Source organism: Hemitrygon akajei, chromosome 5, assembly GCF_048418815.1.
Source record: "Hemitrygon akajei chromosome 5, sHemAka1.3, whole genome shotgun sequence".
In the NCBI taxonomy this organism is placed as follows: Eukaryota; Metazoa; Chordata; class Chondrichthyes; order Myliobatiformes; family Dasyatidae; genus Hemitrygon; species Hemitrygon akajei.
The window spans coordinates 134,753,491-134,779,548 of record NC_133128.1 but is presented as its reverse complement, the minus strand read 5'-3'; the positions used below and the strand labels follow the sequence as shown (position 1 = coordinate 134,779,548).

Below are 26,058 nucleotides of genomic sequence, written 5' to 3'. Positions count from 1 at the left end.
ACAAAAGTGATAGGTTGCACCTGAACCCAAGGAGGACCAATATTCTCACAGGCAAGTTAGAGCTGTTGGGGAGGGTTTAAACTAATTTGGCGGGGAGGTGGAAACCAAAGTGAAGGGATTCAGGATAGGGCGGATGGTAAAAAGGCAAAGATAGCATGCAGTCAGACTGTCAGGAAGGACAGGCAGATGATATGACAAAATTGCAGCCAGCAGGGTGAGTACCAGTGAATTTAGGGTGGAAAATTAAAAAGGGTAGGTAGCAAATACAGTATTCAAAGTGTTATAGCTCAATGCACGGAGTAAAAGAAATAAGGTGGATGATCTTGTTGTACTATTAGATTATAAGGAATATTATGGCCATCACTGAATCGTGGGTGAAGGATGGCTGTAGTTGGGAGCTGAATGTCCAAAGTTACAGGTTGTATTTGATGGATAGGAAGGTAGGCAGAGGGGATGGCATGGCTCTGCTGGTAAAGAATGGCATCAAATCAGTAGAAGGATGTGACATAGGATCAGAAGATGTTGAATCTTTGAGGATTGAGTTAAGAAACTGCAAGGATCATGAAGGGCAGTTACATACAGGCTTCCCAACAGTAGCTGGGATGAGGACCACAGATTACAATGGGAAATAAAAAAAGCATGTAAAAGGGCAATGTTATGAGTCATGGGAGATTTCAACATACAGATCGATTGGGAAAATCAGGTTGGTAATGGATCTCAAGAGAGTGAATTTGTTAGATGGCTTTTTAGAGCAGTTTGTTGTTGAAGCTGCTAGGGGATCAGCTATACTGGATTGGATGTTATGTAATGAACTGCAGGAGCTTAGGAGGTTGTGATCACAATGTGATTGAGCTCAACTTGATTTTGATAGGGTGAAAGTAGTCTGACGAAGCAGTATTTCAGTAAAGCAAATTACAGTAGTATAAGAGAGGTGTTGGCGGGGGCGTCACGTGATGACGTAGGGTCGAGACGTTGGGAATCCAGCTCCCTCGTAAAAAGTAATGAAATAGGGTTTAAACGAAGAAGAGTTAACAAATACCTACTAGAAACTATTTATAAGCAACTCAGGATTATCTTTTGATATGGCTCCTAAACTGAAACAGAAGAAAGCTACTACTTCGAAGACTGCGTAAATCGGCGGGGAAAAAGGCCTAACCGTCTCGGCGAAGTTGCAGCAATGTCGGCGGTCTCCAAGAAGAAATGGCAAGAACAACGCATGCGCGAAAGTATGCATGAACAGATATTAACAAAACTACAAATCCCAACTACGGCTGGAAGTGAAATTGGAAGTGAATCGGAAGTAGAAACAGACTCTTTGGGAAATTCAGAGGAAGATGAAGAGGAAAAGAAGGAAGAGATTAAAGGAGACATAAAAGATATCCTGATATATATGACGAATGAATTAAAAGCTATAAGAACAGATATAAGAAGGATGCAGAATACACTCGATAATGTGGTGGAAAAACAAAAGAAGATGGATAATAAAGTTAAAGAGATGGAAGTAAAAGTGGAAGAAAAAACCGAAAGAATAGATAAGATACAAGACAATAATCTTGCCTGGACAATAGAAAGAAAGTGGATGTTGGAAAAAATGGATGCGCTTGAGAACTCTAGTATAGAAATAATATTAAAATTGTTGGTCTTATGGAAGGTACAGAGGGAGAAAATCCAATAAAATTCTTTCAAGAATGGATTCCGAAAATTTTGGAAATGAAAGAAAGAAGTCAAGTAATTGAAATTGAAAGAGCACACAGAGCTTTAAGACCAAGACCTCAACAAGATCAAAATCCAAGATCAATTTTGATAAAATGCTTAAGGTACCAAGATAAAGAAATGATCTTGAAGGCAGCTACTCAAGGTGCTAAAAAGAGAAATGGGCCATTGATAATAGAAGGGAAAAGAGTTTTTTTTAAATCCAGACATAAGTTACGATCTTCTGAAGAGGCGGAAGGAATTTAATCCAGTGAAAAAATCTTTATGGGAAAAGGGCTATAAATTTTTATTGAGTTACCCAGCAAAATTGATCATTTTCCTGGATAACAAAGAAAGAAGTTTTTTCGTTCACTCCCGGAAAGCGAAGAAATTTGTACAAGAATTACCTGATGTCCATGAAGAGGAGTAAAGAATTATAGAAATGAAATGGACTAATGATGAAGACTGAAACAAGGCTGGACTTGCTGGACATTTATAAGGAAAAAAAATAGTTGAGGAGTATTAATTGGGAGTAGAGACATTAATTATTTTCTTTTTTTCTTCACTAATATATTTTCTTTTTTTTTGCGGGGGAGCTAGAGGAGCTCCTGATCGATGGCTGCGAGTTTCACGTGTACAATCATGGCGATTGCCATGACCCGTAAAATGGGGGGGGGGGGTAATGTTGTGTTCTTTTTATTCGCAACATTAGTGGGGGGGTATTTTGTTTTTTTTTCTTATATATTACTTATCTTTCTTCTATTTTTCTTCTTTTTTGCCTGGATGGTTGGGGAGAGACTCATAGCAACATGGAGAATTTTAAAGAGTTCCCAAGGTATTATGAATGACTAATTTACTTAATTTTTTAAGTTTTAATGTTAATGGAATTAATGGACCTGTGAAAAGAAAAAGAGTTTTAACATATATTAAGAAAATGAAAGGAGATATAGCTTTTTTTACAAGAAACACATTTAACAGAAACAGAACATAAGAAATTAAAGAGAGACTGGGTTGGAAATGTCATTGCAGCTTCATTTAATTCAAAATCGAGAGGAGTTGCAATTTTGGTTAATAAATCTTTACCAATTAAAATACAAAATGTAATAATTGATTCTGGGGGGAGATATGTGATTATACATTGTCACATTTTTTCAGAATTATGGACTTTTATGAACATTTATGCACCAAATGAAAATGATGCAAAATTCATACAAGAAGTTTTTTTGAACTTGGCTGATGCACATGATAAAATATTAATAGGTGGAGATTTTAATTTTTGTTTAGATCCAGTTTTGGATAGGTCAACTAAAGTTGCTACAAAATCAAAAGTAACAAAACTAACTTTAACATTAATGAAAGATTTAAACCTGATTGATATATGGAGAAAAATTAATCCAAGAGAAAGAGATTATACATTTTATTCAAATAGACATAAAACTTATTCAAGGATTGATTTTTTTTATTATCAAAAAATAGTCAAGATAGAGTGAAAAGTGTGGAATATAAAGCAAGAATACTGTCAGATCATTCCCCCTTGATAATGACAATGATAATGATGGATAAGGAGGAATCGATCTATAGATGGAGATTTAATTCAATTTTATTAAAACGTCAAGATTTTTGTGATTTTATGAAAAAACAAATTCAATTTTTTTGGATACAAATCTACATTCAGTTGAGGATAAAATTGTATTATGGGAAGCAATGAAAGCATATTTAAGGGGTCAGATTATGTTATACATCTAAAATTAAGAAGGAATACGCAGCAGAAATAGATCAATTGGAAAAAGATATCATAAAGTTAGAAAAAGAATCTCAAAGATATATGACAGAAGAAAAACGAAGACAACTTGTTAATAAAAAACTACAATATAATACACTCCAGACATATCGTACAGAAAAAGTAATTATGAGAACTAAACAGAAATATTACGAATTAGGTGAAAGATCACATAAAATTCTTGCTTGGCAGTTGAAAACAGAACAGACTTCTAAAACAATAAATGCAATTAGAACAAGTGTAAATAAGGTTACTTATAAGCCTTTAGAAATTAATGAAACTTTAAAATTTTTTTATACTGAACTATATCAATCAGAATCACAAAATAAGATTGCTGAGATAGATAAATTTTTAATCACAAATAACCCTTCCAAAATTAAATTTGGAAGAACAGAAAGGATTAGATATGCCCTTTATATTAAAAGAGATTGAAGAAGCTTTAGGATCACTTCAGAGTAATAAATCCCCAGGAGAAGATGGTTTTCCTCCTGAATTTTATAAAAAATTTAAAGATTTATTAATTCCTCCTTTTATGGAATTAATATACCAAGTGGAAAGAATGCATAACCTCCCACAATCTTTTTTAACAGCAATCATAACTGTATTGCCAAAAAAAAGAGATCCTTTAAAACCAACATCATATAGGCCTATTTCTTTGTTGAATACAGATTATAAAATACTAGCAAAAATTTTATCTAATAGAATATCTAAATATTTACCAAAATTAATACATATGGATCAAACAGGTTTTATTAAAAACAGACAATCAATGAATAATATAACCCGGTTACTTAGTATAATTGATTTGGCACAAAAAAAGAGAGAAAATGAGTGTGGCAGTTGCTTTGGATGCAGAAAAAGCATTTGATAGATTGGAATGGGATTTTTTATTTAAGGTTTTGGAAAAATATGAGTTAGGAAAATCTTTTATACAATGGATTAAAACTTTAAATACTAATCCTCAAGCTAAAGTAGTTACGAATGGTCAGATTTCAACACCATTTTGCTTAACGAGGTCAACTGGACAAGGCTGCCCATTATCACCTGCTTTATTTGTATTGGCAATAGAACCATTAGCTGAATTAATTAGAACAGATTCAGATATTGGGGGCTTTAGAGTTAATCAAGAAGAATACAAGATTAATTTATTTGCTGATGATGTTTTGATTTATTTAACAAACCCATTGCAATCTTTGCAAAGATTATCTTTTAGATTGGAAGAATATGGGAAAGTATCAGGGTATAAAGTAAATTGGGATAAAAGTGAAATTTTACCCCTTACCAAAGGAAATTATAATCAATGTCAATTAGTAACTCAATTTCGATGGTCAATAAATGGGATAAAATATTTAGGTATTGATAATGATGTAAAAAAATTTATATAAACAAAATTATTTGCCATTAAAAAAAATAAAAGAGGATCTTGATAAATGGATGATGTTACCAATAACATTAATAGGTAGAGTTAATGCTGTAAAAATGAATATATTTCCTAGATTGCAATATTTATTTCAAACAATACCAATACAATTACCTCAGAAGTTTTTTCAAGAACTGAATAAATATGTAAGGAAATTTCTTTGGAAAGGAAAGATGTCAAGAATATCATTGGAAAAATTGACATGTAAATTTGATTTAGGAGGGTTACAACTTCCAAATTTTAAGAATTATTATAAAGCAAATCAACTTAGATTTATTGCATCTTTTTTTGATGAAGAAAAACCGGCATGGATTAGAATAGAATTAGATAAGATAGGAGAAAACATACCAGAAGATTTTATATATAAATGGGAATCCAAATGGATACGGGAAAAAAAAAGAATCTCCTATATTAAGACACTTGATTGATTTATGGAATAAGGTAAATATGGACGATGAGATAAAGAAATCTTTATTAGCAAAAAGAACTTTAATTCAAAATAGGCTTATTCCTTTTATAATGGATAATAAACATTTACAGAATTGGTTCCAAAAGGGGATTAAATATATAGGTGATTGTTTTGAAGGAGGCACTTGATGTCATTTGATCAATTAAAAAATAAATATAAAATATCAAATAACACTCTTTTTCTGTTATTTTCAATTAAAAGCCTATTTACAAGAAAAGCTGGGTCAAACAATGTTGATACCAAAACCTAGTGAAATAGAAATATTAATCCAGAAAGGAAAAATTTAAAAATTTACATCTTCAATGTATAATTTGATTCAAAAACAGACAATTAAATCAGGAATTCATAAATCAAGACAAAAATGGGAATCTGATTTGAATGTTAAAATTGATGGAAAAAACTGGTCAAGATTATGTTCTGATAGTATGAGAAATACAATAAATGTTCGACTTAGATTAATACAATATAATTTTTTACATCAATTATATATAACACCACAGAAAATAAATAGATTAAATTCAAATATGTCTGACCAATGTTTTCGATGTAATCAAGAAATTGTTACTTTTTTACATTCTACTTGGTCTTGTTTTAAAATTCAACCATTTTTGGATAAATTTAAGACTTTTATTGGAACAAATTACTGGAGTACAACTCCCACATAGTCCACTATTATTTTTATTAGGAGACATTGAAGGGACAATACCGAAACTTAAATTGAATAAGTATCAGAAAAAATTTATAAAAATTGCATTGGCAGTAGCCAAAAAAGTTATCGCAGTTACTTGGAAATCTGATTTATATTTAACTATGGATTGTTGGAATAATGAAATACATAGTTGTATTCCACTAGCAAAAACAAAATAAAACAAATATAAGAATAAGCCCCCCCCCCACAGATGCCCCATGACCTGCTTACCACATAGTTTTCAGTTGGCAAGAGGAAAACTGTTTAACAGAGCAAGTACAGGTAGTCGGAGGAGGAGGCAGATTCAAAACGAAGCTGAGCACAGGAAATAACTATAACTTGCAGGAGGAAAGAAAAGCAGAGTGTGAGTAGGTCCAGCTAGTTTGCAGCTACTCAGCCGTCATGAACTTCAAGGAGCAAATGGGCTTCAAGATGATACCCAATTGGATGAGGAGGCACATGCCTGCTGGCCACAGATCCCTCATTTCAACACAATTCCCCAACTCTTCCGGCCACTAGAAATAGCTCGGTAAGTCACTAGCATCTGGCACAACAGTTTTGCCATCCCCCGAGCCCCTCGTGCAGTGTCACTGCTCTTACCCTCCGGTGCTTCCCTGTCGCTGATGTGCTGCAGGTTGGTTCCGGGGCTGTGTTCGGGTTCCCTGAGCTCCGCCTCCACCCGATAGGCGTCAATCCGCTCCTGGTGCCGCAGCTCCTGACCTCGAAGCCCACTGCGCCCCGAAAGCGTAGGGCTGCCTCCGGGCGATACACAGCAGGACAAGGTGTTCCCCATTGCTCCTCTGACAGCCCGGGGAGAAGGCGGGAGCTGAGAGATAAAGAAAACTCACTCGGCGAGTGCGGCGGTTTAGCTTCAGGGAGGGGGAAAGGAAAGGGCGGCCCACGTACGACGTCGCTGTCACCGCCGCCTCTACAAGGAGCAGGTAAGGGGAGGGGTATGAAAAGAAATGTCCGCCGGCCTCTTTCGGCAAACGTTAGCTCTCCGACTCGGATCTGTATGATGTCGACCCCCCAGGCTCAGCCCTGGAATCTTCGCCTCTTTCCGCCTTCGCAGAATTCCCCTGCCATGATGCGCGGCGCCTGGAGTCTGGGGCCCGGCATGGCAACCGAGCCCGCCTACGGAAAGCCCCGCCCCTTACCCCGACTGCCATTGGGTGCTGTCAGGTATATCAATCACAGGCTCTTGTCCCTCATTGGTCATGGGCTTGGTCAATCATCAAATCTTATTATTGCGAATTAAAGGCGCCTTAAATACTTTAAACCCTCCCATTTTGTTTTCGTAATTTGCTACACCTCATAGTGAGAGCCTACCCTGTCATTAATACTTAATTATGACATACAAACTTAGACATGGTTAAACTTTGGCAGGCATTTTTTTTAAAGTGGGTGTTGGATCCTTGTACATCGTGCTGTTTGCATTAGATTAAACTAGATAATTAGATTGAACCTTGACCCAGAGTTTAACCATAAACCTTGTTTGTTAATTCAAACTTGAACTTCAGAACGCCAAAGAAAGTGGAAGAAGATTTCCAACTGTGCCCATTGGAATTCTTTGTCTTATACAAATACAAATCTCTCAAAAATATGGTCTATTTTCCTTTCCAATTCAAATAAAATATTTCTTCCTGTTTCAAACCACTGACATCATTGTAAGGAATAACTCAACTGGCAGTTGTTCTCTTCTATCTCATTGAAAAGACAGGGTGCTTAAAATTGAACAAGTGTCTAAGGAGATTGACTCTTGTATTAAATAACATGACAACAAAGCACAGGATAAAGCAAAGTATGTTTTAAGGAAAACTCAATATTTGAAGAGAACAATAACAGGTTATGAGATTAGAGTTGAATGAATCTGAGGAAAGATGGTCATCGAAGGCTAAATGGCTTTATTCTGTATAAAGTTGAAAGTTATTGTCAAACTCCACAGAAAAATTTACTGATCCATTATCAAGATAAAGCTTAATCTAGTGCATGGGAGGAGAAAGTCTGATCAATTAGCGATTGCAAGCTCACTATTTTACAAAATATGGTGAATGTTGGAGATGCTGAAAGGGGCAGTTGTGTTTGGAACATAAATTGGAGCAAGAGTAAGTCAGTTGGACCCTCTACCTTGTTGTGTAGATCCAGTCTTGGCTTCAATACCAGGTGCCCTTGCCCCCCCAACCCCCACTTTCTTGCACTCTCCAATGGATCAGACCATTTATGATACAGGGTTTTTACTCTTGTAGGTTTCAATGAAGTAAGTGCAGAGAATTGTTTCCATTTATAGTTCCAAAATAATTAGCTATACATATGGAAATATTTCTATTTAATGCAATAAGGCATTTGAGAGAAACAACATGCTAGTGATATTAAACCTGATTGTAATACTTGGTTATTCTTAGCACATGGAGCTCTCTGGCAAATTAGGCTGTTGAGAGGAATATAAGTAAATGGGACAAATCATTGATTAAGATCTTGGAGGAAGTAGTGGTATGTGTAACCAGGCCGGATGATCTGATTAGACATTTTCATGGTTCAAATTCAGTACAATGTGAGAAACATGGAGGCAGAAGCAACAGCTGGGCAAGTAAAAACAAAATGGAAGATCTCATGGCAGACGCGAAGGGTGATTTAATCACAAGGGCGCAAAACAAAATGGGTGGTCATGCAATGAGTAATGGAGAGGTCTGAATGGTTACTGGTTACGACTAAACATGAGAAAGTCTTCAGCTGGAAATCCAAAGCAACATAACAGGTCGTGCAGCATCTATGGAAATGAACAAGCAGTTGATGTTTCAGGCTGATTAAGGACATCAGTTGGAAGCAATTATAGGATAATCTCTTCAAACATCACTATGTACAGAAATTGATTTTCATCTTATATTTATTTAATTGTGGCGTTCAATTCCATATCCTAACCAGTAGTGCACAACTGTTCAAATCTCAGCATTGACCAATGTCAAGTAAGGTTGTGTTGCCTTGTCAGCCGAGAAATGGTGTTGTCCCTTCTCCAGGATCAAGGGCACCCCAACCTCAGTAGTCAAGCTGTGGTATGGTATGCAAGACAACACTTATGTTTACAGAACCTCAGAAGGCTGACAACAGATGTTGGAAGAGAAAGAGTAAAATGGTAAATAGTTCTCGGCCTGTTGGGCAGCATCCTGATCTTGGATGACTTGTTGAGAGTGTTCATCATTTTCTGTTTTTATGTAATCAAACCTGGAAGTTTTCAGGTTTCACACTGTATCTGCAGAATTGTACTTAGGAATCAACAATAAGTACTTTACAAACCAGAGATTTCATACACATTTATGAACAGTTAACAATGCAAATTCATCTATTTTAATTGATTGATTTGATTCGAGGAGAATAATCGAAAACTTTTAGTGAATCTAATGCTTCAGGGGCCCAGACCACAAGAGTGTGGAGACATTAAATCAACTCCGTTTCTCAGGTGGATACCAAAGATCTCACTGAGAATGTGATGGAGGATCTTTGACCTCAAATGTCAACTCTGTTTCCACAGAAGCTACCTGACCTGCTGAGTGTTTCCAGCATATATTTGTTTTTATCCTACTGAGAACATTCTCTCCAATGTCTCCATAATACTTAACCATGAAGCACCATCATAAAAAGAGGTAACCTGAATAATTTCATTTTACTATTTCTGGGGATGATTTACTGCCTCAGTTCCTAAATTACAACGAATCATGAGGCAAAAATACTTCATAAGTTATGATGTTCCTTATTCCAGTTGTGGGTAAAATGCTATATAAACACCAGCCTTTGTTTCCTTTGCAGTCTGCATGAAAATCCAGACTAGACCATAATGGCACTACTGCCGTATGATGCTGCCATGATACCAGAACTCCGGAAATTCCATGAAGCCTCTGCAACTTTTCGATTTGCCAACCAGGACATAGTGATCAGGCAGAACTGGAAGCAGCTTGGGGTAGCGGCAGTGGTGTGGGATGCAGTAAGTATTGGATATCATTTATGTTCAAGGCCACAGTCAGTGGAGGACTGGCTGGGTTCTATTTGTCAGGCATGACTTAAAAAGCTTTTACTTCCATACATAATGAAGCACTTTGCAGCCAAGATGTTATTTTCAAATATGACCACAGCTTTAGGAAACAGCAACTAAATTGCACATAGAGCTATCTAAGATCCACTAATGTTAGTGTCCAGAATCTTTCTTTTATTGATTTGGATGAAGGATAAATATTAGCCCGGATAGTGAGAGAATTCCATAGATTCTCTTCAGAATGGCAGCATGCTTCCAAAAGGGTCTGACTTAAGGATGCATTTCAAAGATAGATGTCACGGGCAGCAGGATAGCATTTTGGTTAGTGCAATGCTGTTACAGTGCTGGCGATCACCAACTCAGGCTCACTTCCCATCGCTATCTTAAGGAGTTTGTACATTTGCCCCATGACCACATGGGTTTCCTCCAGGTGCTCTAGATTCCTCCCACATTCCAAAGACATACAGGTAGGGTTAGTCAGTTCTGAGCATTTTATGTTGGCACTGGAAAAGTGGCGATACTTGCAGACTACCCAGCACAATCCTCATTTATACTTTGACTGTGAGGTTAAGTATAGCTCCAATGCCATATTCAAGTTTGCTGACAACACCACTGTTGTTGGCCGAATCAAAGGTGATGACGAACTGGTATGTAGGAGGGAGATTGAAAATCTGGCCAAATGGTACCATGACAACAACCTCTCTCACTCGACATCAAAAAAGCCAAAGAGCTGATTTTTGACTACAGGAGGAGGAAACTGGAGCATAAGCCGGCCCTCATCAGGAGACCGGAGGTAGAGAGGGTCAGTAACTTTCAGGGGATCTGTCCTGGGACCAGCATGTAAGTGCCATCACAAACAAGGCATGGCAACACCTCTACTTTCTTAGAAGTTTGCACAGATTTGGAATGTCATCAAAATCTTTGATAAACTTCTGTAGATGCGCAGTGGAGATTATCCTGACTGGTTGCATCCCAGCCTGAAAAAGGAACACCAATGCCCATGAACGGAAAAGCCTAAAAAGATGAGAGTGGATACAGCTCAGTCCATCGCCGAAAAAGCCCTCCCCACCATTATGCACATCTACAAAGAGTACTGCCCCAAGTACCATACCATCCAATGGCTGGCTCTCTTCTCGCTGATGCCATTGGGAAGGAGGTACAGGAGCCTTAGGTCCCACACCACCAGGTTCAGGAACATTTATAAACAGTTATTAACCAAGACCAGCATGAGCAATTTCACTCACATCAACACTGAACGGATTTCACAACCTATGGACTCACTTTCAAGGACTCTGCAACTCGTGTTCTCAGTTTTATTTATTTCTTTGTTTGTTATTTATTTTTGTTTTGTTTTGTATCTGCACACTTTGCCCTCTTTTGCACACTAGTAGTTGTTTGTCCACTTTTGTCTGTGTTTTTATTGATTCTATTGTGTTTCTTTGTATCTCCTGTGAATGCCCACAAGAAAAGGAATCTCGGCAGTATATGGTGATATCTATACTTTGATAATAAATTTACTTTGAACGTTGTTGACACGAACAACACATTACGGGGAATGTTTTGATGTACATGTGAGCTAATTTATATCTGTAAAAGACTGCAACTTTGACAATGCAAACTCCTTTAACACACTGAAGTGAGACATGTGACATACGTCACAGCCCCTGCCACTGGTTGCAGCATTGAATTACAGAAAGATAAACACAGAAATCGGTCCTTTGGCCAGCAAATCTGCACTGACCATCAACCACCCATCTACGTTCATCCTACATTAATCCCACTTATTATTCTTCCCCTAGACTTCCAATGAGTCACACATGGGACAATTTACAATGGCCATCTAACTTAACAACCTGTACAGCCTTAGGATGTGGAGGAAACCAAACCACCCAAGTGGTCAGAAGGAGACTGTATAAACTGCGCATACAACACTGTAAATTAAGATTGAACCCATAATTAGAGACATAAGAACATAAGAAATAGGCCATCTGGCCTGTCGAGTCTGCTCTGCCATTTAATAAAATCCTGGTGATCTGGCCATGGACTCATCTCCACCTATTGCCTTTTCCCTGTAACCCTCAGTTCCCCTACTATGCAAAAATCTATCCAGCCTTGTCTTAAATATATTAATAGAGGTAGCCTCCACTGCTTCATTGGGCAGAGAATTCCACAGATTCACCACTCTCTGGGAAAAACAATTCCTCCTCATCTCCATCCTAAATCTACTCCCCTGAATCTTGAGGCTACGTTCCCTAGTTCTAGTCTCACCTACCAGTGGAAACAACTTTCCTGCCTCTATCTTATCTACCCCTTCTATAATTTTATATGGTTATGAAAGATCTCCTCTCGTTCTTCTGAATTCCAGCAAGTACAGTCCCAGGCGACTCCACCTCTCCTCATAGTCTAACCCCCTCATCTCTGGAATCAAGGTGGTGAACCTCCTCTGCACCACCTCCAAAGCCAGTATATCCTTCCTCAAGTAAAAAGACCAGAACTATGCAGTACTCCAGGTGCAGCCTCACCAGTACCCTGTACAGTTGCAGCATAACCTCCCTCCTCTTAAATTCAATCCCGTACCATAATAATCAAGAGGATTAGTACTATAAAAGAGGTTTGAAATTGAGATTCTGCAGATAGTATGCATGAATATTTTGTTCAAGCATTTTGCACTGTTCATATAAAATATTCCCAAGTCAAATCAGTGATTTCAAACAAGATGGAAATTCAGGTCAGGCTAATAATAGTATCTATCATCTGGTTACGAGTGACACATGAGACAAAATTTGTGAAGCTTGCCATTGTCATCATGCTAACTAGTCAATACAGAAGATGAAGAACCTTCTCCACAGCTGCCATGACTACCCTTGTAACATGGGCTTCAGTGTCCTGAGCAAAGTAGTACAAGGAGTTGGATACAGCCAAGTACAGTGGTCACATGCAAGAAGAGATCCAGCCCTTTTAGATCCTAGCCATCTCCCATTCCATGAAAACACTGCCTCAGTACATATTTTGACTTCTCTGAGATGGAGGCACCCTGTTGAATTGGAGAAATCCAACAATACACAACCTCAAATTCAGGAGAAAGCTCTGGAATATTTCTCGTTGGAGGAATTATGTTGAATATGGGGAAAGAATAAAACCCTAGTGGGTTACCTCACGGTTTGGTCCAAGAAGACCAAAACAATCAAAAACCAAAGTACAATATTCAAAATGTACAGAAAATACTAAACCAGGAACGCACAATTGCATTTAGACCATAAGACATAGGAGCAGAAGTAGGCCATTAGGCCTGTCGATTCTGCTCTGCCATTCAATCATAGGCTGATCCAATTCTTGCAGTCGTCCCCACTCCCCTGCCCTTCTCCCCATACCCTTTGATGCCCTGGTCAATCAATAACCTATCTATCTCTGCCATAAATGCGCCCAATGACTTGGCCTCTACAGCCTCTCTTGGCAACAAATTCCACAGGTCTACCACCCTCTGACTAAAGTAATTTCTCCGCATCTCTTTTCTAAATGGACGTCCTTCAATCCTGAAGTTGTGCCCTTTTGTCCTAGAATCCCCAACCATGGGAAATAACTTTGCCATATCAAATCTGTTCAGGCCTTTTAACATTCTATGAGATCCTCCCTCATTCTCCTGAACTCCAGGGAATACAGCCCAAGAGCTGCCAGATGTTCCTCATACGGTAACCCTTTCATTCCTGGAATCATTCTCGTGAATCTTCTCTGAATCCTCTCGAATGTCAGTATACCCTTTCTAAAATAAGAAGCCAAAAACTGCACACAATACTCCAAGTGTGGTTTCGCGAGTGCCTTATAAGGCATCAACATCACATCCCTGTTCTTATATTCTATACCTCTAGAAATGAATGCCAACATTGCATTCACCTTTTTCACCACCGACTCAACCTGGAGGTTAACCTTTAGGGTATCCTGCACAAGGACTCCCAAGTCCCTTTACATCTCTGCATTTTAAATTCTCTCACCATCTAAGTAATAGTCTGCCTGTTTATTTCAACACCAAGTGGTTAAGGCGTTGGTCCAGTGATCTGAAGATCGCTAGTTCGAGTATCAGCTAAGGCAGTGTGTTGTGTCCTTGAGCAAGGCACTTAACCACACATTGCTCTGCGACGACACTGGTGCCAAGCTGTATTGGCCCTTGCCCTTCCCTTGGACAACATCAGTGGCGTGGAGAGGGGAGACTGTCAGCATGGGCAACTGTATGGTCTCCCATACAACCCTGCCCAGGCCGGCACCCTGGAAACTTGCCAAGGCGTAAATCCATGGTCATCTGTGGATGCCTATTATTATTATTTATTTCTTCCACCAAAGTGCATGACCATACACTTTCCAACATTGTATTTCATTTGCCACTTCTTTGCCCATTTCCCTAAACTATCCAAGTCTTTCTGCAGGCTCTCTGTTTCCTTAACACTACCCGCTCGTCCACCTATCTTTGTATCATCGGCAAATTTAACCACAAATCCATTAATCTGATAGTCCAAATCATTGACATACATTGCAAAAAGCAGTGGTCCCAACACCAACCCCTGTGGAACTACACTGGTAACCGGCAGCCAGCCAGAATAGGATCCCTTTATTCCCATGCTCTGTTTTCTGCTGACTAGCCAATGCTCCACCCATGCTACTAACTCCCCTGTAATTCCATGGGCTTTTATCTTGCTAAGCAGCCTCATGTGTGGCACCTTGTCAAAGGCCTTCTGAAAATCCAAGTACACCACATCTACTGTATCTCCTTAGTCTACCCTGCTTGTAATTTCCTCAAAAAATTGCAGTAGGTTATTCAGGCAGGATTTTCCTTTCAGGAAACCATTCTGGCTTTAGCCTATCTTGTCATGTACCTCAGGATTTCCGTAATCTCATCCCTAACAATCGATTCCAACAACTTCCCAACCACTGATGTCAGGCGAACAGGTCTATAGTTTCCTTTCTGCTGCTTCCCACCCTTTTTAAATAGCGGTGTAACATTTGCAATTTTCCAGTCATCCGGTACAATGTCAGAATCTATCAATTCTTGAAAGATCGTTGTTAATGCCTCTGCAATCTCTCTAGCTACTTCCTTAAGAACCAAGGGTACATTCCATCAGGTCCAGGAGATTTATCCACCCTCAGACCATTAAGCTTCCTGTGCACCTTCTCAGTCGTAATTTTGATCACACATACTTCACTTCCCTGGCACTCTTGAATGTCCGGTATACTGCAGATGTCTTCCACTGTGAAGACTGATGCAAAAATTGCATTCAGTTCCTCTGCATCTCTCATTACAATATCTCCAGCGTCATTTTCTATTGGTCCCATATCTACCCTCAACTCTCTTTTACCCTTTATATATATAAAAAAGCTTTTAGTTTCTTTGATATTAGTTACCAGCTTCCTTTCATAATTCATCTTTTCCTTCCAAATGACCTTCTTAGTTTCCTTCAGCAAGTTTTTAAAAGCTCCCCAATCCTCTATCTTCCCACTAGCTTTGGCTTCTTTGCATCACAATTCGTACAGCACAATTCACATTTCTGCTTAAAATACCCAGAATACTTTACAGCTCAAGATGTATTTCTAGAAGACGAGCTGCTGGAGGTCATACATCATTTATGGAGGGAAACAGACATTTGACATTTTGGGTCAAACCCTTTAACCAAAATGTTGGTAGTCCACTTCCCACCATGATGCTGCTCGTTTCACTGAGTTATTCCAGCAGCTGGTGTTTTGCACCAGGTTTCAGCACCTATGTTCCCTTGTTCTCCATGCCTTTCCAAGGTGCAGTCATAGTTATCGCAAAAGAAACACAACTCAGAAGATAGCAAACAGAAAACTAGCAACTCAAAAACTAGAAGAGAGTTAGAAAAACATGCAAGATGGGCAGACCGGTGGTAAAACTGAATGCTAGGAACTGTCAGTGCTGCACAGAGATGGAAAAATTAATGAGAGATGTGCTGTACAGAAGAGGTGCAGGGGATAACAGATTTAACAAAACACATCCAAATGATTTTGACAAGTAATCAGCAACCACCGAATGGACCACTGAATTCTATCATTAAAATAATCTGAAGCCCAAGAACAGTCTTTTTAAAGAAAAATTAAAGACAATATAATAAGAACACTTGGAACACAACTGAGATTAAAGAAATAAAACGTTTTGTATTTCAGGCCATTGTACTGTGCACATATCTAGAAATGGGAGTAGTCCAGCTACGAGACCGCACTGTTATAGAACTTGGAGCAGGAACTGGGTTGGTTGGAATAGTTGCAGCACTTCTAGGTAGGTGTTGGATTGCTATTGATCTTTAGTTCCAACTTATCAAAACCACTTCATAGTTCATGAAGGAACCCACAAACCAACAGAATGCTTCTTTGATTTTGCTGCTATCTCATTTATGCTGTAATTTTAGTGATGTTTAGCAAAACCAAACGAGTTGTGGGATAGGCAGGAGAGCTGGGGGAATGTGGGTCTAAATCTTCAGAACTGCAAATGCTGGAAATCAAAAATAAATTTAAAATACTGGAAATTACCTAGTAGATGAGGTAGCATAAGAGAACTAAGAGTCTGAGCTCATTGTTAAAGTCAATTATCTCTCATCAGAACAAAGAGTGTGGTGTGACCTTCAGGTCACCATTGTGGTGGAAATTTTGACTAGCAGTTCCTCAAAGACTCAAGTGTCAGCATCTTCCACAGTAGCCTTGACCACATCTTTGGCTAGCTAACCACCAACTTGTTCAGTTTCTGAGTCACCTCAGAACATCTTGTATTATTTAACCTCACAAAATGTAGACTGCTGTGTTGATGACATTTACTTAGGTAATATAACTGTATAATCCCCAATCCCTCACCAGTCTTTTAACACAGTTTTGTTTTTTGTTGGACTTAATCCAGGTGCCAATGTTACGATCACTGATAAAGAGGTGGCTCTACAGTTCCTGGAGTCCAATGTCCGAAATAACATCCCCCATGACCTTCAGAGTATGGCATGGATCAAGGAACTGACCTGGGGGGTCAGTTTGAGCCAGTTTGAGCCCGCCAGCTATGATGTTATCCTGGGGGCTGATGTGGTTTATCTGGAGGAGACATTCCCAGCCTTGCTGGAGACTCTGGAATATCTCAGCTCTGAAAGGACCACGATACTGCTGTCCTGCCGCATCCGATACAAGCGGGACCACAGCTTTCTGAAGATGCTCGAAGATCACTTCACAGTGGAGAGAGTCCATTACGACAGCGAGAGGGATGTTCACATTTACAAGGCACAGAAAACGAAGCTGAAGGACGAACTCTAAGGAAAAAGTAATTACAAATTAGGTCTATAAAGGAACAGGAAGAAGCCTTTTAGCCACTCAAGCCTGCTCTGCTATTCAGCGAGTTAAGCTCTACATTTCAACTTTGACTTTTTTTTTTACCTCTTCATGCCTTTAGTCGGGATAGAGCAGAGAAAGACAGAAAATGCTGGAGATAGCATCTGTACATAGAAAAGATGTCAGGGCCTTCATTAGTTTTGATGAAATACCATCAACCTGAAACATTAACTTTAGTTTCTCGCCCCCTCCCCTCTACAGCTGCTGCCTGATCAGCTGAGTAGTTCCAGCATTTTCTATTTTTATTGAATGTGCAGGTTTGTTTTGTTGCTTTTAGAAATAGCTAACCATCTCAGTACTTAAATTTTCAGTTGGTGCCTAGCTCAACAGCACTGTGGAGGAGTGTGTTCCTGATTTTCACAATCTGTTGTTTGAAGTACTTTCTGACCTCAGTCCTCAATGGCCTTGCCCTTGTCACAAACTTCCCATCCCCATCACAGAAAATAACATCTCCAGCCACACCATCAAATCCTTTAATCATCTTAAAAACCTTAATTAGATTATCTATTACCCTGCTGCACTTAAGGGTTTATAACCCTAATCTGCAATGCCTTCACAGTTTAACCCTCTTGATTCCGGACACTCTGTGCAACACTCACAAGTCGGAATATTATTACACCTGACCGAAAACCTTTAAATAGCCAGAAATGACTTCCACTGTAGAATTTTCAGTGGGATTGAGATGGTGGGCTTTTGGGGGTAACGAAGAGTGGCATAGCTCGTCAAGTCACTGTCTCATAGCACCACAGACCTCACTTCCTGTCTCTGTGGAGTTTGCACAATCTCCCAATGAGCAGGCTGTGTCTGTAGTCGAACCATTCAAATTCCTGAAGACCATCATTACCAATACATTGAAGGGGGGCAAGCACATTACGCTCACCACTAGGAAAGCACAGTAGAGATTGTTCTTCCACTGCCAGCTTAGGAAACTTAACATCTCAGGGCGTATCCTGATGAATTTCTACTCATCCATCATTGAAAGTTTTGTAACCATCTCTATCACCATTTGGTTTCCTGCCACCTCCTCCAAGTCCAGGTTACAGTGAATAGCCCACTCAGAGATCTTTGGCTCTCAGCTACTGGCATTAAGAGATCTGTCCATCACCAGGGCAAAGAAAAGAGCTGAAAAAAATACTGCTGACTCCACCCACCCTAGCAGTCACCTATTCACCAAATTGCCATCAGGGAGACACAACAAGTCCATCACCACCAGGACTACACATCATCTCTAAAGCTTCTTTCCTGTAGCTATCCTGCTTTTCAACAAAACTCATTCAGGTATAATACCCTGCCCAGTGTAATAAACTGTCCCTTCATAACATCTGTTAGATGGTCTTTCCTGCTCTCCTTTTCTGTTGATAATTATGGAGTCTGTTGATATTTTCACATTTATTTAAGTTTGATTATTGACATTTGTGCTTGTGACAGTTCTGCTAGTTGTTGATGCTCATTGCTCTTTGCACTATTGTCTTATAAATTCTTGGTTGCTATTGTGTTGTCTGTTACGGTATCTTCCTGATCTTTATGCTTGGCACCAACCCACAATCAGTTCTGGTGTGTTTCACATGCTGGCAATAAAGTGATTCTGATTCTAAGCATGAGGATATCCTCCCACATTCCTAAAACCTGCTGGTTGACAGGTCATTTGCTTACTGCTGCAGATTAGCCCTAGTGTGTAGGTGAGTGGGAGAACCTGGGGGGGGGGGAATTGATGGAAATATGGGGACAATAAAAATGGGATTAGTCTTAATGGCTGGTTGATAGTTGGCATGGATTTAGTGGGATGAAGGGCGTGTTTCTGTACTACATCTCTCAATACTTTATGTAGTGTATTTCAGCAAAAAAAGGCAACATTCCATAGGCCTTCTTCATCTTTTTCTTTCATTTGGACTTCTAAATCTCTTTGATATTCCATCCCCACCATCATTTCTATTATCTTGTTATTTAGTAAATGCTCTGATCTTTTTTTTAGATCCAGAATGGGGCATGTCATCTTTTTGGAACCCATTTTCAAGCAATATGCTGGTGTCGAAGGGCTCACTGCGAGAAATCTAATAAAGAAACTGTTCTGTTTAAGATAATGTTCTGCCAATGTGAATCTTTTTTTTTTACTATGCTTATCATGATTCTTAGTAGTTTATTAATATGCTAGTCTACAAGTAAAAAGGACGTGGGCATAAATCTTGGCGAAGTACTGAAGAAGTGCTGTACTGACTGATGCTATCTTTGGGGTAAGATGTTAAACTGAGGCACTGTGTGGGATCTGAGCATTATCTTTCATGAGCCATCACAAAGTATATTTACGTCTCACCCCTCTGATATTAAGCCCCAACAATATTGTAGCATTTGGGTCCATGCATCAGATCAGAAGACCTAATCAAAGCATTGGAATGACAATTCCACTCAAGTGCAAGTAACAGAAACTTTCAAACAGGGAGAACATGGCTGCGTATAGTTATGGAAACAGAACTTAACAAAAAAAAAGAAGAAAAGTCAGCCCCCTCACACTGGTTTCTTGAACAACATGCATGTGATTACACAGCTAGAAGTCATAATAAAATATGCCTGCGTTCCAAGTCACATTTATCCAAAAGCAAAATACTGCAGATGTTGGAAATCTGAAATAAAAATGCAAATATCTAGAAACATTCAACACAGCAAGAAGCATCTGTGGATAAAGAAAAGTTCATATTTCAAGGTTGGTGAATGATTATCTGCTTGAAAAAATAACTTTGTTTCTACCTCCACAGATGCTGCCTAACCTGCTGAATATTCCTGGAAGTGGATTTTTCTAGCAATACTCAGAGTTGCATACTTCCAGCAGCAAAACATCAAGCTGTGTACGGGGATCCAGGCACTCAGCACACTACATCTCTGTCAAGTCTCTGATAGCATTTCTGGGAAGTGACTCACAACATTATGTAAAACACCTTGTATTTTTGAAATAATTCATTAATGTGGAAAAGGCAATTAATGGGGTCAGGCTTTGGCAAAGGTAATTCCTCAGGGATGTGATTAGGTTGTCATGTTGTCCACATGGTGCTGCATGTAGCCATTGACTATTGAAATGAACACTGTGAAATTATATGTGAACATCCACATGTCTAATCTTATGATGGAGTAGTGTTATTGAGCTTAGGGCTCTGCCGAAGTAACTGCTACAGTGATTTCCTCACACTGTGATGACTACAACTAAATGCTGGACAGAAGCATGAAAGATAACCTCTTATTTGAAATAGTAGTTCCTTAGCAGAAGTGAAACTGCACTTCAGCTGGATTCAACACCTTCGAAAAAGAAGATTTGGAATGAAAAGAACAATCTGTATTGGAGATATCACTTTAGTGGATAAAGAGGAGTTAATAACAAAGGAATTAGCATGTTGGTCTTTAAGTCTTACCACTTCATTTATTTTCATTTATAGCATGTCTGAACAATTTGTGCAGAGTACTGTAACTTCCAATTATAAATAACAGGTGTGACGTGCAATATCACAAGCAGCTCCACTACCCATTCTCTGCCCTCAACAATCACCATAAACATGCCTTGTTCCCAATAGAAAAAACTGAATTATTTTTTAAACACTGCATGTCACCTACAATTGAAACTTAAATTAAGCAAGAAACCTGACCACTTAACTGTTAATTATACAACTGGAGTAGCAGTTTCACTCCATTAGACTTCCATGGCTTGGGCATATGATTTAATATAATTGCTTCACGAGAATAATTTAGTAGAAAACAAAAGCAGTGTTACTTTTGATTTCTTAATTTTTTTGTTTATTCTTCATTACCAGCACCATTTTGTTTATATAAATGAAAACTGGTGACAAATCCTATTAATAAGAACAAATGTTCTTAAATTCTCCATTCAAACAATTAGTGCGGTAACCACTTGGGATACAAATTTAATATATTTACACTGTCACGTGAATTTTTTCATTCACTCAGATTTTCTCAAAGTCATTGGGAAAACATACATAATGAAAAAAGTTAATGTCAAAAATAGATTTAAAAGCAAAAATGCAATTGGTGTTGTGGTTCAAGGAAAGACTTGTTTTCAGATGTGTCCATTTACCTGAATTCTGCTGTGTTCTGGAACATTTCTCCACTTGGGCTGCTGGGAATTTAAAATTCAGCCTTGAATCAGGTGGTACTCCTAACGGAAAGTGAGAAAATTATGGATACAAGTCTCATGCAGAGAGAGCACAAAATATAATATTGAAGGGGTGCTGTTATGTAGAAGAACAGTACATCACAAACCCTTCCTTGCATGATGTTTGTGTCAATCATGATGACAATTGAAATGAAACTGCACATCTGCACATGCTATAGATCCCTCCATACCCCACCTGTTCATGTGTCTATCTAAATGCTTCGTAAACTTTCATCTCCCTTAGCATTGTGTTCTCGGCATCTACTACTCCCTGTAAAACTTCCCTTATAAACCTTTTAATTTCTCCCTCTCATCTTAATGTAATCTATTTGAGATTTCCACCCTGGGAAAACTACTCTTTAAAGTGTTTCATTTTAAATAAACTGTAAAACCTAGAACCCCACCCCGTGGAAATAGCACCATTTCAAAGCAGAGCAGCAAAGTTCAAATGTTAAGTTCAACTGACTTAAACATAAACTAAACTAAAACAGATTATGTGGTCATTTCCCACAAAAGGGCTCACAGAACTATTTTGATACATGACAGACATTTCAATCAGATAAATAGATAAATTATAGTGGCAAGCATACTAACTGGATTGGAAAAAGCTGCAGAGCTGTAAACTCAGCCAGCTCCAACATGGCCACTAACATCCCCATCATCAAGGGCATGTTGAAAAAGCGATGCATTAAAAAGGTGGCATCCATTATTAAGAAGCTCACCACCCAGGACATGCCCTCTTCTCATTACTACCATCAAGGAGGTTTAGGAGCCTGAAGACACACATTCAATGTTTTAGGAGCAGCTCCTTCCCCTCTGCCATCAGATTTCTGAACGGACAATGAACCCATAAATACTAACTCACTATCTTTGTTCTTTTTTTGCACTATTTTTATAAACACATGCGCGCACGCACACACACCGAGTATTATATGTAGCACTGTACTGTGTTGATCTGCTGCATTCTTGTTTAATCTTATGAAATCCTGTCACATACAAAGTAATTGAGATGGAGCTAGGAGACTACTAGACTGGCAGAACCAATCAATCAAGCCATTTGCAACAATAAGAATAATCTGGAGGCAGTATGTCACAGTTCAATGGGCATAGATCCTGGGAATAAGAAGTTGTGGCTCAGCATACACTAATCACTGAGGCAACATTCCATCTTAATATTGCTATTTCATGTGGTTACCCTTGACTGACAACTTAATCTTCTGTTTTGAACTGGTAATATTTTAACTCTGTTATTAAATAAAGACAGGATCACTTACCTAGGGGTCCTGCATGTGTGTTTATTGAGGTGAAAATGTTCCTGCATGAAAATGGGAAGCTTTATTAAACGGTAGCAGTTTGGTGTAGTTGCCAACCAGCTGTCCTTAGATAGTCAGGATGCACACCCGCTCCTCCTTCTCCATCATCCTCAACATGGGTGCCCCCAAGGCTGTGCTGAGCCCACTGCTGCATGCTCTGTCTCTCATTCTGAAGACCTCAGCTTCATGACTCTGTAAAGTCCTGAGCACAAAATCCATTGGAGTGAGTGCTGCCTTGATGGAGGTTTCCTTCTGTTGTCCAATAGCACTTAACATCTACTGTGAAGTGCTTTGAGAGAGGTTGGTGATTAAACACATCAACTGCCTGAGAAACGACCTGGATCACAACAAGTCAGCAGCAGATCCCATTTCATTGCCTCTTCATTCAATCCTGGAACATCTAGACAGCAAAGGTGCACCCATCAGGCTGTCCTTCTACAGTTCAGCATTCAATACTATCATCCCCTCAAAACTAATCAACAAGCTTCAAGTCCTTGGCCTCAATACCTCCTTGTGCAATCGGATCTTCGATTTTCTCACAGACTCCAGTCAGTCCAGATTGGCAACATCTCCTCCACAATTTCCCTCAGCACAGGTGCACCACAAGGCTGCATCTGTAGTCCCTGCTCTACTCATTTTATACTTATAACTGTGAGGCTAAGTACTGCTCCAATGACATATTTAAGTTTGCCACTGATGCCACTGTCACTGGCTGGATCAAAGGAAGTGACAAATCAGTATATAGGAAGGAGATAGAAAATCTGTCTGAGTGGTGCCACAACAACTTCTCACTCACATCAGCAAGACCAAGGAGCTGATTATGAACTTCAGGAGGAGGAAACCAGAGGTCCATCGGGGGATCAAAGGTGGAGAGGCTCAGCAACTTTAAATTCCTTAGACCCATGCCACAAGATTCAGGAACAGTTATTGCCCTTCAACCATCAGGCTCTTGAACCAGAGGGGATAACTTCACTCACCCCTTCACTGAACTGTTCCCACAACCTATGGACTCACTTTCAAGGATTAATCTCATGTTCTCGATATTAATTGCTTATTTACGACTATCATTTCTATCTTTTTTCCTCTTTTTTTTGTATTTGTTCAGATTGTTTTCGCTTGCACATTGGTTGTTGGCCATTCTGTTGAGTGTGGTCTTCCACTGATTCTTCAGTGTTTCTTGTACATACTGTGACTCACCACAAGAAAATAAATCTCAGAGTTGTATATAACGACATAGACATAGTTGGATAATAAATTTCCTTTGAACTTCTTTCAAATCCGATGTAAAATCAAGACTGAATCATTCAGTAAAAGAACAAGCAAAACTGTTCCATTAAGAAATTCAGTCTTCCCACCAGTGCCCTTGCCACTGTATGTCTCAACCCATGTCACTGAATAAGACTTTACAGACAATGGCAGTGTCTTCCAATAGCTATCACATTTAGAGTTATAAAGTAGTAGTATTTAAACTGGCCCTTTCCAGCTGTCTTACTGTCTTTCCTATTACACAGCAATCCACAGTCGTCCAAATGCTGCCTCACCATTTTGTACAAATACAATACAATGGCCCAAATCCTATATTCAATGCTCTGTTTTCTTTTAAAGAGCCTTGCAAAGTTTTATACCCAAGTTACTTTTCAAAGATACTCCTGACTCTGCTTTCTTCAATGCTACCAGAAATGCATTCCAGGTCATAACTGTTTTCTTCCCCCTTCCCTCTTTATCACTGGGGTTAAATTAGGTCTCTCCACAACTGTGTACTCCAACATTGTCTCCTGGTAAATTCATTGGCAGCACATTGTCGCTTCATTCCTCTGACTAGCCAGTCATGGCCTATGAGATTGATGCCCAGGCACTGTGAATGCAGAAGAGAATGGCGCTGGTGTTTAGGCCCATACTCACTTTGAAGCAATACACGTTCATCATGCTCTTGGAACTGAAAGCAAATTATTGACTTTGCCTGGAAATTGGTTAAACAAAAGTCAGAGAGCAGGGAAAATGACCAAGGACTCAAATTGACGGGATTCAGCTAATGGTGTACCAGTGAGGACCTGCAGTAGAACGGCAGCTATTCACCATTTATAGAGTCCCAGAGAGACACACGACAGAATATGCCCTTCAACCCATCAAGTCTGCTCTGTCCATCATCCATATATGCAATTCCTACATTGGTCCCATTTATTATGCTACCTACTTTCTCATCATCTTGCCCCAGATTCTACCATTCTCCTACACACTTGGGAGCAATTCAGAGTGTCTACTTAATCTGCCAATCTGCATGTCCCTGGAAAAGTATTTAGGTTTACAAAACCATGAGGGGCATAGATAAAGGGAATAGCCAAAATCTTTTCCTCAAGGTAGGAATGTCCAAGACTAGAGATCGTAGGTTTAAAGTGAGAGGGAAAGATTCAAAAAGGATTTGAGAAGCAACATTTTCATCACCAGGGTGGTGATTATATTGAACAAATTTCCTGAGTAAATAGCAGAAATGTGTACATTTATGATATTTAATTGGCATTTGAACAGTTTCATGGATTGGAAAGTTTTAGTGGGATATGGGCCAAGTGGGACTAGCTCAGTTAGGCAACTTGTTCAGCATGGGCAAGTAGAGCTGACTGGCCCATTTCTGTGCTACATAGCTCCATGGCTACGTGGGAGGAAATCAGAGCATGCAGATGACACCCAATCAGCCACTGGGAGAATGTGCAAACTTCACATAGAGAGTACCCATGGTCAGGATTAATCCCAGGTCTCTGGAACTAAGGCAGCAACTATACCAGGTCATGCCCAAAACATCGACTGTTTACTCCTCTCCATAGATGCTGCCTGAACTGCTGAGTTCTTCAAGCATTTTGACTGTGTTACACATGTACAGTTTGCTAATGGCACAAAATTAGGAAGAATTTTAATGAGTTTAAACAAAAAGTGTTCTACTGCAAAAACATTTCAAAAGATTGAGTGAACAGGAAAAAACAGAGCAAATGGATTTCAATGTAGGCAAAAGAACAATTATTCACTTAGACAGAAAAGACAAAAAAGGTAGCAAAGTCCAAAAGTTAAAAACCATGGAGATCCTGAGGACCCATTCACAAACTTTGCTGCAGTATCATAGATAGCTAGAGTATTCAAATTATCCAGAGTTAATGGACCGCAG

At 39.1% G+C, this 26,058-nt stretch overlaps 2 protein-coding genes across 6 annotated transcripts in view; one reads left to right on the top strand and one right to left on the bottom strand.

The window, feature by feature from the left end:
- ccnyl1 (cyclin Y-like 1) overlaps nt 1-6,842 on the bottom strand; it is a 99,914-nt gene extending 93,072 nt beyond the window's left edge. Inside the window, exon 1 of one of the 2 annotated variants that reach the window (XM_073046531.1) lies at nt 6,650-6,842. In XM_073046531.1, the coding sequence (XP_072902632.1) occupies nt 6,650-6,842 (193 nt within the window). Of the gene's footprint in view, nt 1-6,280; nt 6,559-6,649 lie in introns of those variants that run through there. The other variant, XM_073046532.1, reaches the window with a different exon arrangement.
- An 8-nt stretch (nt 6,843-6,850) lies between these two features.
- mettl21a (methyltransferase 21A, HSPA lysine) lies at nt 6,851-22,850 on the top strand. Of its 4 annotated transcripts, XM_073046542.1 has the most exons (6): nt 6,851-6,990; nt 9,576-9,687; nt 9,851-10,025; nt 16,242-16,353; nt 16,966-17,370; nt 19,411-19,519. In XM_073046542.1, the coding sequence occupies exons 3-5, from the start codon at nt 9,879-9,881 to the stop codon at nt 17,361-17,363; spliced, it is 657 nt and encodes a 218-aa protein (XP_072902643.1). In that variant the 5' UTR covers nt 6,851-6,990; nt 9,576-9,687; nt 9,851-9,878; the 3' UTR covers nt 17,364-17,370; nt 19,411-19,519. The 4 variants fall into 4 exon arrangements, with proteins under 4 accessions (XP_072902643.1, XP_072902642.1, XP_072902641.1 ...); XM_073046541.1 differs by lacking the exons at nt 9,576-9,687; nt 19,411-19,519 and adding an exon at nt 20,189-22,850 and having other exon boundaries at nt 6,856-6,990; XM_073046540.1 differs by lacking the exon at nt 9,576-9,687 and having other exon boundaries at nt 6,856-6,990.
- The last annotated feature ends 3,208 nt before the right edge of the window (nt 22,851-26,058 follow it).

What these genes read in the sequence shown, in the direction of transcription:
- mettl21a (XM_073046541.1), top strand. Translation starts at nt 9,879, where the DNA reads ATGGCACTACTGCCGTATGATGCTGCCATGATACCAGAACTCCGGAAA. An exon ending in CGGCAGTGGTGTGGGATGCA is followed by an intron (nt 10,026 to 16,241) that starts GTAAGTATTGGA and finishes TTTGTATTTCAG; the next exon opens with GCCATTGTACTGTGCACATA. An exon ending in AATAGTTGCAGCACTTCTAG is followed by an intron (nt 16,354 to 16,965) that starts GTAGGTGTTGGA and finishes GACTTAATCCAG; the next exon opens with GTGCCAATGTTACGATCACT.